The 15,414-nt window shown below is 35.6% G+C and overlaps 1 protein-coding gene across 1 annotated transcript in view; it reads right to left on the reverse strand.

Moving 5' to 3' along the window:
- Nucleotides 1-15,414, reverse strand: part of SENP6 (SUMO specific peptidase 6) — a 91,486-nt gene that overhangs the window by 33,026 nt on the left and 43,046 nt on the right. Inside the window, exons 9-10 of the mRNA XM_046676264.1 lie at nucleotides 11,369-11,663; nucleotides 3,308-3,540 (exon numbers count right to left, since the gene is read on the reverse strand). Coding sequence (XP_046532220.1) covers nucleotides 3,308-3,540; nucleotides 11,369-11,663 — 528 coding nt within the window. The remainder of the gene's footprint in view (nucleotides 1-3,307; nucleotides 3,541-11,368; nucleotides 11,664-15,414) is intronic.

Here is a 15,414-nt window from a genome sequence, read left to right on the forward strand (position 1 = left end):
ACTTTCACAAACCTTTATGGTATAGGCTACTACACACCTAGGATGTATGCTACTAGTCTTATGGGACCACTGTCATATACGTGGTGAATGTTGACTGAAATGTCATTATGCAGCACATGACTGTACTTGGATTAAATCAGTAATTCTTTAGGAAACAGGTAATTTAGGGAAATGGTTATTTGCATTACAAAAGGATGCTTGTTTATATATTTAACAATTTTAAACTAGTCATGAGTCGAGTAATGTTTTGGTCAACAATGATACAATGGACTACATATACAACGATGGTCCCAAAGGTTAGTATCATCTAACCTAAGTGTGTAGTAGGCTACACCACCTAGGTTTGTGTAAGTGCACTCTGATGTTCACACAATGACAAAATCACCTAATGGTGCATTTCTCAGAATGTATCCCCATCATTAAGTGATGTATGACTGTACTTAATCTGTTAAATTAATATTTTACAGTCACTTCCAAATGCAAATTAATCATATTTTATGTGTATAAAGTGAAAGTAATCAAAGTTATCATGCTATAGACTTTATTGCCATCAGAAGACCACAACATGATCTTGACAGAAAATAAGAGGGAAAAAATGTCCACTGCACAGAGATAGGCACTATTTCATTATCTCTCTAGAGACGTTTGTGTGATCGATGTCACAGGAAAAAATACATATTGAAACAAAATGTGGTTTATACCTATATAAATTAAATATAAACATGTATTCATTTCTGTCAACTAATTTTTCAGGCTTAACAGATTTATCATGAATATTTTCCCAGATTACTAATAGAAATCTAGTAGAGAGATTTAAAACCTTTTTTAGCTTTAGAATTCTTTCTTTGCTTTAGAATTCTTTCTTCAAATGAGATGCTATTTAGTTCAAAAATAAAATAGGTTATTTAAGGGCTGATCCGGCTGACTCTACAGTAGAGGGACTGTGTCGAGAACGTGGGTGGTCCACATTCTCCAGGAAGCCTCTAAAAGAGCACTGGGGAACCCTTACTCTTCAGTGTGCCAGTCTGAAAACTGCTGACCCACGAATCTCATCAGATGGAAATCCACTATTTATTTAACTGAATCCTCTCATGCTGGACATCTGAGTTCTTTCAGATCGTTTCCCACGACACACTGTTCTCCAACAAGCATTTCTGCAGCTAAATCCTGGTATATATAATCACTGTCAAATTGCCCTCCAGCATAGTTAGACCAATTTACACATCCAACATTCCATTTCTCCAAACACTAGCCAATGTGACATACTACTATACTTTAAAAATTTTTAGCAATATGACACTTAACAAAATATTTAGTTTTAATTTCATTTTCAGTACTTTACTATCTTTTTTGAACTCTATTCATTTCCTTTACTCATTTTTCAATGGTTTGCTTCTATTTTTTGATTTTTTAAGAAATTGAAAATATATAAAGAACCAATTCACACTGTCTATAGTTCACTACTTTTTCCCTATTTGTATTTACCTATCAAATTCTGTTTATGATTTTTTGGTACACTGTTTTATACTTTTCATTTAATCAAATCTAATTCATCTTTTCATTTACTATTTTCTCTGTGCTGAAATGTTTGGAAAGGCATTCCCTAAGATTATAGCAAAAATATTAATCCTTGTTTTTTCTGTTATCCTTATAGTTACTTGTTTTTCATTTCTTAAAGTTCCCATCTTAACAACCAAGTATGTATGTTTCCATATTTTTATTACTCCTATAATCTCTGTCATATATATGTGTACACACACACAATTTTTTAAAATACAAGTTTTTTACTTTAAAGAAAGTTATTTTGGGGCCAGCCCTGAGGGTCAGTGATTAAGTTGGGCTCATTCTGCTTTGGTGGCCCAGGTTTGGTTCCTGAGTGCGGACCTACACCACTTGTCAGTGGCCATGCTGCAACTGTGACCCACATACAAAATAGAGGAAGAATGGCAACAGATGTTAGCTCAGGGAGAATTTCCCTCAGCAAAAAATTTTTTAAAAGTTCTTTTCGCAAAAATAAGAAAATACGCACATAATTCTGCATCTTGGTATTCTCATTCAATGGCATCATGTAGAAATCCTAAAAGTCACTGATATAGCTCTAATTTTTTTTTTTGAGGAGGAGGATTAACCCTGAGCTAACATCTGCCACCAATCCTCCTCTTTTTGCTGAGGAAGACTTGCCCTGAGCTAACATCTGCACTCATCTTTCTCTACTTTATACGTAAGATGCCTGCCACAGCACGGCTTGACAAGCGGTACAAAGGTCTGCACCCAGGATCCAAACCAGCAACCCCAGGCTGCTGAAGGGGAGTGCGTTAACTTAACTGCTGCGCCACCGGGCCAGCCCTGATATAGCTCTAATTTTTTTTGTCAGTGGCTGCATAATAGTCCATGGTATGGATATATAATAATTTCTTCAGCCATTTCCATATCAATGGGCAACGACCTTCTTTGCCAATAATCATGTTTACATATATAATCTTACATACTGGAGGGGGAGGATGCCTTTGAGATTGAGTCTAGGGAATGAATTATCGGGTCATTTCGTATACATTTAAAAATTTTTAATAAATCTTTTTACACTGCTTTCCCAAAAGGTCATAACTTTCTTTTCCATCAGCAATTTAGGAAAGTAGTCTTTCCCTTGGATTCATGCCAGCAGTACATGTTAATTGATCTTGTATTAATTCTGAAAGTCTATGAAGTATACAGTTACATTTCATTTTCTTTGATTTGCACTTTTTTAGTAATTTGCACTTTTCATGTAATAGCTTATCTGAATTTTCTCCCTTGACTATGCTTATCTTTTTTTCCTCCAACTTTTAAGAGTTCTTACTCTAGTATAGATGTTACTAACGTATTTAATATGCGTTACAAACATTCCTCTCTAGATCTATTATTTGTCTATTGATGTAATTTTTATCTTTTGTCATCTGAACATTTTGACATTTTTTATATAGTAAAACAACAATATTACAGTAAAATATACCCAAGTCAAAATGACTTCTCTCTGTCCATTAGATCATACAAGTGTACTTTTTTATACTTTATTTCACTGTGAGGTTGATAGTGTCTCTTTCGTTCAATGTTTTACACTTGAAGCCTTTAATTAATTGAAATTTCTTTGTGTACATGTTTTAATGTTCTTCCAAATAATCTTACAAGTGATATTTTTAAGTCTCACTTAATGAATAATCATCTTTTTCTTCTATTGACACTGCTAAATTACCCCCCCAAAAAAATTTCACATCTCAAATGAGAGACAATCTGGACAATCTGAATAAATGTCAACAAATGTGAAAAGTACCTGGTCTTTCATTCTTGCTTTTCTTGGCAATGTGAGTGTATGCATCTCTGAATCGGCCGGAATGCTTCTCAGTTCATGCTCTACTCTACAGATGTTTTCGTTTAGCGCTGCTTCTACTCTTCCAGTGGACGGTGCTGGGGAAGAACATGCTGAATCAGCAGGCTGAGGAGATATGCTCTCTCTTCTATTAGTCCTGTCATTGTCATCATCATCATCATCACTGGACAAAATGACTATAAAGAAAGGTTAAATACTTCAGGTACTTCATTTCTGTCAGTTAAAAATGTAAATATATTACCAAAGTGGGAAATATACCAAATTTGCTTTGGTTCTCCTCCAGATTTGAGCTTAACAAAAATAAGTGACGATACAGTTCACTCTATCTGATAAAAAGTTAAATTTGGAGAACAATTAAAAATGAAGAAAGCATAGGAACTGGCTTTCTTTTTTCTTTTACAATATACAAATATGAAATTAATTCCACAGTCCATCACCACAACCCACACAGAAACATACACAAGTTACAGCAAAAATTACATGTTTACCAGTAGGTCTATTTCAGAATTCCAAAAAATCTAAAGAACCAAGAGAATATGAATACAAATTGCTCACAAAATAGCATGCATTTTAAATGTGTGTAAAACTCCATGTGACCAAATAACTTTATCTCACACAGGAAATGACTAAAACCATAACCGGTCCTTGGGAGAACTTGGACCAGTGCCTAATGCTCAATAAATCTTATTGAGTAAATGAATGTGGGCAAGCAAAGGCATTATGAACGTAATTTGCTCTTATACTTTGTACTCATTATTGAATCTTACCAAACCATCTCTATATCATAAGTCCCAAGAGCCACCCACACTGTACTTGAGCCAAATCCTGACTTCTAACTCTGGCTTATGAATGTACACAATCTGGTCCTTGCCTGCTTCTGCGACTTTCTCATACTACTTCACTTTTCCCTCTATGCTCCAGGCACACTAGTCATTTATTCTGTTCCTCAAACATCATAAGCTTGCTCCTGTTTGGATTGCAATTCCCCTAACACTTTGCATTTTTAAAAATCATCAATTTTTAGCTTAAATATCACTTACTGATTGACTACTCAATCTAAAACAAGCACACAGGTTCTCACTTATTCACATCAACTGATTTAAATTTTCTATTGTGCGTGTTTACTTGTCTCTTCCTGCTACACGTAAAGTATAAGAGAACAAGGACACTCCCTTGTTCACTGCTATATTCCTGGAGTCTAAAATAGTGCCTGGCACAGTAAAAGCATTAAAAAATCATGTGTTGAAGAATGCATAAACTCGTAGGAGCAATTTTCTATTTCAGCATGCCACAGATAAATGCTTGGTTAATATTTTTGAGTAAAATAGATGTCACAGAAAGGCACCATCCACAGCATCACTCCATTTGTCTTTTTTATTTTGCTGTCCAGTCTCAAGAGCAAATGCTAAAGTTGGCTCTTTTTCAGATCTGGTATTTTATTAACACAAAAATCGAACAAGCCAGATTAGAAGATCTACGCAGATTTACACACATTTGAAAGTTAGAGTTTTGCCACTTACTACCTATTTGCCTCAATTTCTCCCCTCTGTGAAACTGGGGACAATAATGATTCTATTTCAAAAGATAGTCTCAAAAACATACGATTTACTATGTAAAAAGTTTAGCACAGTGCCTGACACACACAAGCTTTAAAAAAAAAGTCCATGGACTATTTACGGTGTTGATGAAAAACCACAGAAAAATATATTAAAAGGGAGGCCTACTGTTCTATCTACAATTATTTTTATACTGTTTCAGGGACATTAAAACTCCTATAGGAGTGATGTCAGCGTCATGGCAGAGTAAGCTCGCCTGGGGACTCCCTTCCCTCCAACATACAACAAAAAGGAGCAAACATATTCCAAGAGAAAATATCCTAATACCACAGGAATCCTCAGAGAGTCACAGCAGCCAAATGACGGAGGGCAGAGAGGCTGGAGCCCCCCTTGGAGGAGCTGGGATGGGGTAAGAGAGAACTTTGCTCCCTCCCCTAAAGACTGGGGCCACTGCTGCGGGAGGCTCGGAGAGGGAAGGATCGGGGGAGGGGTTGCGCATCTGCAGGATCACCCAGGACTCCCTGGTGCCCTTGCAGCCTAGAGGGAAGCCCTCTAACCTTTCATGTGGGTGACCTCATCAAGCCAAGACCCCAGGAGACCAGACAGCGAGAGCTGGTCAGGAAACCGGGTCTGCTCACAAGAGAAAGTGTTCCCTCAACCCTCTGAACCTGCACTGTGCTGCACCATATTAGCAGAAGGCGGAGGGCTCAGAATATGTGGCTCTTGACCCCCATCCTGTGGCAACAGGCTGTAACGGCAACTGAATAATATCACAATGAGGAAAACCCGTAGTTTCAGCATCAATCAGTTCATCAAAACTCCAGACAAGAGGGAAAACAATAAATACCCAGAATTATGTCTTGAGGAGTCAGAAATAAGTAAACTAAACAACAATGAATTCAGAATAGCTATCATCAAAAAACTCCATGAGGTAAAACAGAATATAGAGAAACAATTCAATGAGTTCAGGAGCTACTTCACAAAAGAGATTGAAACTATAAAGAAGAATCAATCAGAAATACTAGAGATGAAAGACACAATGGAAGAGATAAAACAAAATACGGATTCCACGAATGCTCGTGTGGACACCATGGAGGAGTGAATCAGCAAAATTGAAAATATCCAACTCAATCAGGAAATGCAACATAAGAATTACAGGTATGTTTGAGGACAAAGAAAAACAATGGAGCAGAAAGCGTGCTCAAAGAAATAATAGCCGAGAACTTCCTAAACCTAGGGAATGAGAGAGAAATGTGTGGAGGAAGCTTCCACATCTCCTAGATTTGTCAATGTAAAAAGACCTACTGCAAGGCATATAGTAGTAAAACTGGCAAAAATGAATGACAAAGAAAGAATACTAAGGGCAAGAAGGCAGAAGAAAATAACCTACAGAGGAACGCCTATCAGACTTTCAGCAGATTTCTCTGCATAAAACTTATAAGCTAGGAGAGAATGGAGTGACATATTCAAAACTTTAAAAGATGAAAATTTTCAGCCAAGAATACTCTATCCAGCAAAAATGTCCTTCAGATATGAGGGAGAAATTGAATCTTTCCCAGACAAACAAGAGCTAAGGGACTTTGTAGCCACGAGACCCTCCCTCTACAAGAAATCCTCAAGAAGCCTCTCATACCAGAAAAAAGAAAAAAAGGGAGAAAGGGGTCACAAAGTTACACACAGAGTAAGGAGACCAACAGATAGAATCAGAATAGGATAGCAAATATTCAACTATAGCATTAGGCTAAAGGGAAGGAAAACACCAAAAACAAAGACAATCTTGTCACTTTAACCACAAACTCACAACACAAGTTGGAATAAGATATGAGAATAATAACTTAGGAGGGGAGGAGGAAAGGGACTGAATCAGTTTAGACTAAGGAAATAAAAGGTCATCAGAAAATGGACTATGTTATGCACAAGATTCTGAATACAAACTTCAGGGTAGCTACTAAACTAAAAAATAAATAAGGCACAAAAATAAATAAGGAAAAAACTAAGAAACACAGCATAAGAAACTACAGAAATCAATGGGTACACCAAAACACACAGGACAAGCAGCAAAGGAAATGCAGGAAAATTGGAAAGCAAGTGACAGAATGACAGCATTAAGCCCTCATATATTAATAATCAACCTCAATGTAAACGGATTGAACTCTCCAATAAAAAGATACAGAGTGGCAAGATGAATTAAAGAACAAGATGCAACAATCTGTTGCCTCCAGGGAACACACCTCAGCTCCAATGACAAATACAGGCTCAGAGTGAAGGGGCGGAAGACAATAATACAAGCTAATGGCAAACAAAAGAAAGCAGGTGTTGCAATACTTATATCAGACAAAGTAGACTTCGAGATAAGGCAGGTAAGGAGAGACAAAGAGGGGCAGTATATAATGATCAAAGGGACACTCCATCAAGAAGAAATAACGCTTATAAATATCTATGCACCAAACACAGGAGAACCAAAGTTCATAAAGCAACTATTAAGAAACCTAAAAGGAGATATCAAAAATAACACTCATAGTAGGGGACCTCAACACCCCACTCACATCCTTGGACAGATCATGCAGACATAAAATTAACAAGGAAACAGTGGAATTAAATGAAAAGCTAAAACAGTTGTACTTAATAGACATATATAGAACATTCCATCCAAAAACAGCAGGCCAGATAGAGAAGGACAATCTCTGTATGACTCCACTCACATGTGGAAGTTAAACATGTAGACAAAGAGAAAAGATTAGCGGTTACCAGGCAAATGGGGGGTTGGGGGTGGGCACAAAGGGTGAAGGGGTGCACCTACAACATGACTGACAAACAATAATGTACAACTGAAATTTCACAAGGTTGTAAACTATCATAATCTCAATAAAAACTTTAAAAAAAGCTTCTATAGCTACCATATCAAAAACTTACTATAAAGCCCCAACCCTGCAAGAGGTAGAATTATACATAGTTCTTGTTTTATTAACTTAAAATAAGTGAGGGTTGCGTTCAATGTCACCATAATTGCAAAGGAAATGCGGAAAGTGTGCAAAGGTAATATAATTAAAAAACTGTTCTCACAGCTGCTTTAATTCTGTACAAAATATAGAATATATTCTACATAAATACATACTTAAGATCCTGCATCAGGGTCTGCTATGGACTGAATTGTGCTCCCTCAAAATTGCTATCTTGAAGCCCTAAAACCCAATGTGACAATATTTGGAGATAGGGCCTACAAGGAAGTAATAAAGGTTAAATGAGGTCATAAAGGTGAGACCTTAATCTGATAGGACTGGTGACTTCATAAGAAGAGAAGATACTAGAGACCTCTCTGTCTGTGCACGCAAAAAAGAAAGGCTACATGAGAACACAGCGAAAAAGCAGCCATCTGCAAGCCAGGAAGAGAGTCCTCACCATCCTGATGGTGAGGACTTGATCTTGGACTTCCAGCCTCCAGAACTGTGAGAAAATAAATCTCTGTTGTTTAAGCCACTCACTTGGCAGTATTCTGTCATGGCGGCCCAAGCAGACGGACATGGGGTCTCTGTACTTACATTCCAAACTCATTCCCACAGGATCAGCATGTCTTCTTCCTCACCTCATTCTGGGCTCTGCTCAAAGCTACTTTATCAAAGGTGCCTATTCCATCACCTATTTAAAATAGCATCCTCCTCCTCTTGACACCTGACAACTGTCACTCTCTATTCCCTGGACCTGAGTCACTTTTCTACATAGATTTATCACGACTTGAGACACTGGACATTATTATTATTTGACCACCCATGACAGAATAAAAGCTTCATGATAATAAACTATTTTAATAGGAATACAAATTTAAGTATGATTAAGCATATAAAGAAAACAGACTTTAGAAACAGAAAAACCTGTTTTTAAAAATCTAAACTACAAAATTCCATATAAATATAATATTGAGAAGTTACTCAATCTCCTTAAGCCTAGGTTGCCTTATTTATAAAATGGAGTATATAAGTACCTACCTCACATGATTGTGAAACTGAATCACATAAAGGGCACATAAGCATGCAATAAATGATATCTTTATTACTAATATGAAGTGTTCTTAAAATACAACGTATTTTCCCATATACTTTAATGGGAAATACTTAGTCTTTAACTTTTTTTTTTTTGAGGAGGGGAGGGGAACAAATAAATGCTTTATGGTTTTAATTCATGGCTGACATGGTCCTAGGCTAAGCTCTGAATAGTAAACTACTTAAGGCACCTCCATGGTTGATGTAGACATGGTATTTATTTTGTTTTTTTTATGTATCACTTAGCCTTATTAACTTCCAGTTCCCCTCATCCTGGAAAGCTTCTCAGGATGCTAAATTTCCTATATAAAGTTTGGCTCAGTAATAATACCCTGTAACTGCCTAATAAGTGCAAGTTTTCTTCATATCTTACAACTGAAGTTTAAAAACCTCACCATTAGGAAAGAGTCAAATGATATTAACCATATTTAATATGCATTGATGTAACACTAAATGTATCATAAAATATTCATCAAATATCAATATCATCATAACATCATAACAGACTATTGACTTGACAGCTATCATACAGTAATTCTTTTTTTTAACCTGAGTTCTTTCTGAGAAATATGCTAAGGTACTTGTATAGGTGAACGTTTTTATATTGAACTAATTAAAATAGGACTTGACATATTTCTGAAGTTAAAAAAATTCTTAATCTTATCCCCTTTATTTACCAGTTTTCAGAGTAACAATTTGGAACCTTAAGCAATGTCCAAAGGTAACCAATGGACAGTTTTCTTTTGGGGGGAGTATGAGGATATCATTATGAACCAATTGGTTTTAAAATATTTGATGTATTTCAATAAATAGTAGTTATAAATAGGTCCTTTTGTGACCCAAGTAGTCCCATCATTGGTGAGAGGGAGCTCTTTCATTTTAGTTCCTGTGTTCTTTTGACATGCCCATAATAGTTTTTGACTGCCTCCATGCTTCCAGATATGACTAGATGATCCAGGTTTATCTCATACATTTGTGCTCCAGACTAGGAGTCAGCACTTCTCTGAGGAGTTGCGATTATTTTTAGGGAAATGGTATTCAAAAACACAAATATGGGAACTAGAGTTGTTTGTTTCTATACATCTTCTGTGGGTAAAGGTAGAAAATATTTATTTTCTTTTCCAGAGAAAATACATAATAAGTTCAACTATTATCTCTAATTCAAATTTAAAGTTACAGCATTTTTACTTCTCTGATTGCACCTTTGTATTCCTTTTCTCTAACACCAAGAATCTTGGTTTCTGGAGACTAATTGCTTATTTGCTTTATCAATATGTGTGTTTAAAAACAATAATACCAATATTACTAATAACAATATTACTGAATATACTTAGGATTGATTTCTTTGCAATTCTGTTTGCAATATCACATCAGGGATGTACAGCACAATATTAATTTAAATTCATTTGAAATAATTTTCTATGTGTTCAAGCCATTAACTAGATATATACTTAGGTTTGTTTGTTTCATTTTGTTTTTGTTGCTTTTTAAATTTCTGATTTAATTTTGTTTTATAATCATGTAAAATGTCCCAAATCACGCAATCATGGTTCCAAAGCCAAAGCTATATAAAAAGGTCTATTTGGAGAAATGGAAGCATCTATCCCTAACTCTTACACTGTTTTCTTCCCCTTCTAACCAACTACCTTTTCTAAATTAGTTTTTGGCATATCTTTCCATTTTTTTTTTAAAACCTATATTCATTCTCCCACCCTTCGAAAATAAAGGGTAGCATACTATACACTCTGATCTGCACCTTGTTTTATTCAGTTAGTTAAAGATCTTGGAAATTACTCTACACAATAGTAAATCAGCTCTTTCCCTTTTATAACTACATATGCTATAGTTTATTCAACCAGTCCCTGACTGTTTCCAATCTTTTGCTATGTATTACAAATAGGACCACAGTCCATATACACACACATGTGCACAAGTGTCTAAAGATAGGAAAAAGATTTAGGGGAGAAAAAAAGTGACAAGGGAATTAATTTTCAATGAGTCCTTTCTATGTGTCAAATAATTTACTGAGCAATGCTAGGCACTTTATATGTTATTTTATTTACTCCCTCAAAAACACTTTCAGGTGGGAAATATATCCACTTACAATTCAAAGCAATTAAATTAACTGGGCCAAAGTTACAAAGCTGGGCACAACTGGCACTTGACCTAAGACTGGGGCCAAGGTCTGTGCTTTTACTATTGAAGATGGAATGGATGAGAACAAAATCAGTTGTTATTTTCCAACTACACGGATGGTTTAAGTCATCCACCCAAAAAACATGTTATATAACTGACACAAGAAGATACCTATTAAAACTACACTTCTCAAATATGCTCACACTCATAATTAAAAATATATGTGAGAAATATTGGCTTGATATAGGCAATATTAAAGGGAGTAAAATACTTACTTGGATCATTTAGGTCTGATGGGCTTGTTTTCCTTTCTTTCGGGCTTGTGATTTTGACTCCTTTTGACCTAGGTAAAATGACTTTCCCATTAGTCTGTAAATTCGCGCTACCACCACCACAGTTCACAATGACATCCACTGGAACCTTTCCCATACTGTTGCCATAAAACTTCTTGGGTGGGACTGCTGCGTTCTGTGATTTCTGTCCTCCAGAATTCTGATGAATTGATGTTCTTAATAATGGTCCAGTAGATTCATTCAAAGTTATAGCTTGTCTACAATTTCTTTGTAAATCCTTAGGAAAAAGAATACCACAACTTTGGCATTTGTTCTGATTTTCTTCATTTTCCACACATTTTGGACAATATTCACCCTGTTCAGAAAACTAAACTTCCAAAAGAATAAAAGAAACAAAAGACTTCGGCATTTTATTTCAATGGCATGAAAAACAACAACAAAAGTCTCAAAATTAAGTCTCTCACTCCCCATCATCATCGCCATGGCTACCACAAAATCCTGAATATGTCATGTTACTTGGGAGTTAGCATCAGAATGCTAGAAGGAATGTTCGAGACCATCTAGTCCAGCAAATCGGACTATGCGTGCTCCTCAAGCGCTACGTAAAGACTTTCTAAGGCATACAGGGCATAAATAATCTTCAGGGAATCAATTTCGACATTGTCAATTTCCATGTAATCTTTCTAAAAACTGATGTGAATACACTTTTGAGGTCAAGGCATCTCCTGCCACAATTGCTCTTCTCCTACTGAAAAAAAGGATGCTGAACACGTCTTCCATTTGAAGTATTACAATGTGCATTGTGTTGGGGTATAAAAACCACAAATCAAACAAAAGAATAATTTTAAATGTTGGAAAAATGAACAGATTCTAAGTACTGGTTAAAAACTTTTGTAGGACAACTGATTTCTAAGACAGTGCTTCAAAAATATTTTAAGGAAGGCCTAATCTAGGGTTACAATTGCAAGATCATTAAAAGTGTTTTTTGACAGTAGAATATCATGTGATTTGGGGTATATACCTTAGAAGGAGTTCAAGGTACTGAGTGATATTACTATAATAAAACTCTTTCCATACTCATGTACTTATTTACGTGAACAAGGGTCTTCAGCACTTACATCTATGAGAAGGAAAAATATCACCAGATGTTGAGTTTTGCCTCAGTATGCAACATAATATTTATCCATGGACACATGAACTAATTGAGAAAAGTAGTCAATGTCTAATTAAAAGACATATTTCCAATAATTTTACTTTTTATATCAAATACTTATCAAACCTTGTAACAATATATAGTTTTAATCAATACCGTACTATTAAAAACTGAAATAACCTTAAAAAAAACTTCTTTAACACTTTGAGCCTTATATCACAGGAAATAAGTGGATAAGTATTTGTTGTGACCATGAAATGACAGAATGAGATGGTAATTACCAACTGCTATGGGATGTGGATCCCACCAGATCCATATATGACAGAGATTTAACCATGCTATTTAAAAATGGTACTCTTTTCACTGTGTCAACTATTCATCCTGTGAGAACATTTAAACTTGGGATGAAAAATGTTCAATCACAACTTAGAAAAACATAAGAGAATACGTAGTTTTTCAAAATTCTTGGAGGTCTTTTAGGTGACAGAAGTCATTAAGTGGCTGCAGAAGGACTGACTAGTAGGTGGCAGTTACATACGATTATATGTGTATACACAAATTTCAAAATTCATTTAACCGAATACTTAAGTTCTATATATTTTATTCCATGTAAATTTATAACTCAAAACTATGTAGAACATATAAAAGCAAAGAAAGTCTAAAGACTACTGCTCTAGTCTTATCTCCTTGTTTTAAAAATGAAAAAACTGACAAAGAAATTGTTTACTTTGCCCAACATGACAAATAACAAAGCCCTTCTATTATACCATGTTACCTATTCAAGGATCTACCCTAGATGACAAAAAGGAATGAAAACCAAGCTTTAACCAGGGCAAATCTGAACTTAGAACATCAGTGCACAACCTCAGCATATGTGGATTATAAAAAAAGAGCACATCTCTTTCTCTGCTAGTACACAGGAGAATTCAGTTATGCTATTTGTGGAGTCTAGATACAAGGAAATTATTTTTCTCATAGCACTTTCAATAGGGCCCTCTGTATTTAGAATAGGTAACAGGTAACTATGCAAACACTTAGTTAGATATAAATGTGGAACAGATTATCTGACTTTCATATTTTAGCCTATTGCCAAAAAGAGAAGGAAATAATAGTAATTTAAATGAAATACAAACAATGCAAATGTTGGCCATGCCCCACTGCACCTGAAAGGGAAACCCATAAACAAACCCTACCTACACACTACTCCGTAATGAAGTATCTAATTCTCTAGGAAAACTCTAAACCACACTATTTTCATGATGAGCAAAGACATATTTTCACCTTTAGCTAGGTTTAATACACCCAAAGAAGTTCAAAGACATTCATTTATGTGGGAGATAGAGCCTCATTTGCCACAGTGGGAGTCAGCCATATATAAGCTAACTGTGTCTGTTAAGAATCTGAGGATATGATTAAGATGGGTAATGGCTGGCTCCAACACTTTGCTGTTTATAATATAGATAAACAGGACCTATTTCAGTGAAAAGAACTCCATGAAAAAGAGGTACTTCCACATATTTCCTTCTATAAAATTTATAGTGAAACAGAAAAAGCATACCCTGACTATTAAAATTTCCAGTGTTAAAATACAGAAGGAAATATATTGTAAGCTATTATCATATGCCTTCTATCAGCTAAGAAACATATCATGGAACTGTTTGCAACAATTAGGAACAAAATGCAGATGAGCTGAACCAAATGTGGTATTAATTTTTTCATGCTAAAAAACTAAAGATTAAGAATTTATAGCAACCTAGAAATCTAAAAACTAGAATCTCAATACTGATCAATTACTTTTAGTAAAGCATGTGTAAAGTAGTAAATTTTCATAACAATTTTCTGTTAAGTATAATTTCTTTGGAAAAATAAAGATTAAAGTCTCATTTTCTCCCTTGTGGTCAGTGGAAGACTTTCACAAAATAAAAATAAATCCGAATCACATATCACATTACTATCTGCCAGTCTCTACACATAAATAATAACCAATATATTTAACAAGAATGAGCCTGGCTTGGATGAGACAATGTCATTTGTAGTAAACATTCTAAAGATGCATAATCTCATTAAATATCAAAGACCCTGTTTTCCTACAAGCAGTACATAGGGTGGAATTTCAGACTACACATGAAAAGAAAAACAACTAATCTTCTTCAAGAATTAAAAATTACATAGAGGGGCCAGACCTGTGGCCAAGAGGTTAAGTCTGCGCACTCCGCTTCAGTGGCCCAGGGTTTTGCTGGTTTGGATCCTGGGCGTGGACATGGCACTGCTCATCAGGCCATGTTGAGGCAGCATCCCACATGCCACAACTAGAAGCACCCACAAATAAAAAAAAAATGTACATCTAGATACTGGGGGGATTTTGGGGAAAAAAAAAAACAAAAAAAAAAGGAAAAAAATTACATAGAGGGTGGCTACAATCTATTCTTTATCTCCACTAAGAATAAGAAAAATTGGCATGGGAGTAAAAGAAGGAAGATTTATTTTAGATATCAAAAAAAATTTTGAGGTTTTCAACTGGCATGCCCAGTAGATGAAGGATGGTGTGTCTGGGGAGGAGCTTTCCTCTTTCCTCCTTTGCCTTTCCCTGGCTCAAACAGTGGGCCAAGCAGTGGGGGGATGCCAGTGTGGTCTATAACAAGCTTATGCTGGCATACCAGGAGACTGGTCCCATAAGATCCCATAAAAAGCAACTGAGCAAATAAGTAAATACACTGAGGATGATGGGAATCAGGTTTCTCACTGTCAGAGAAGGGAGTTACAAACATGCAAAGTGGGAAAGGCTAAGAAAACACGGTGGTCTAGGACTAGAACTGGAATCATCAGTGTGAACTCATGGATTTTAATATGTATTAAATATTAACACATAAACACA

The sequence above is a fragment of the Equus quagga genome, chromosome 11 (assembly GCF_021613505.1).
Source record: "Equus quagga isolate Etosha38 chromosome 11, UCLA_HA_Equagga_1.0, whole genome shotgun sequence".
Classification (NCBI taxonomy): domain Eukaryota; kingdom Metazoa; phylum Chordata; class Mammalia; order Perissodactyla; family Equidae; genus Equus; species Equus quagga.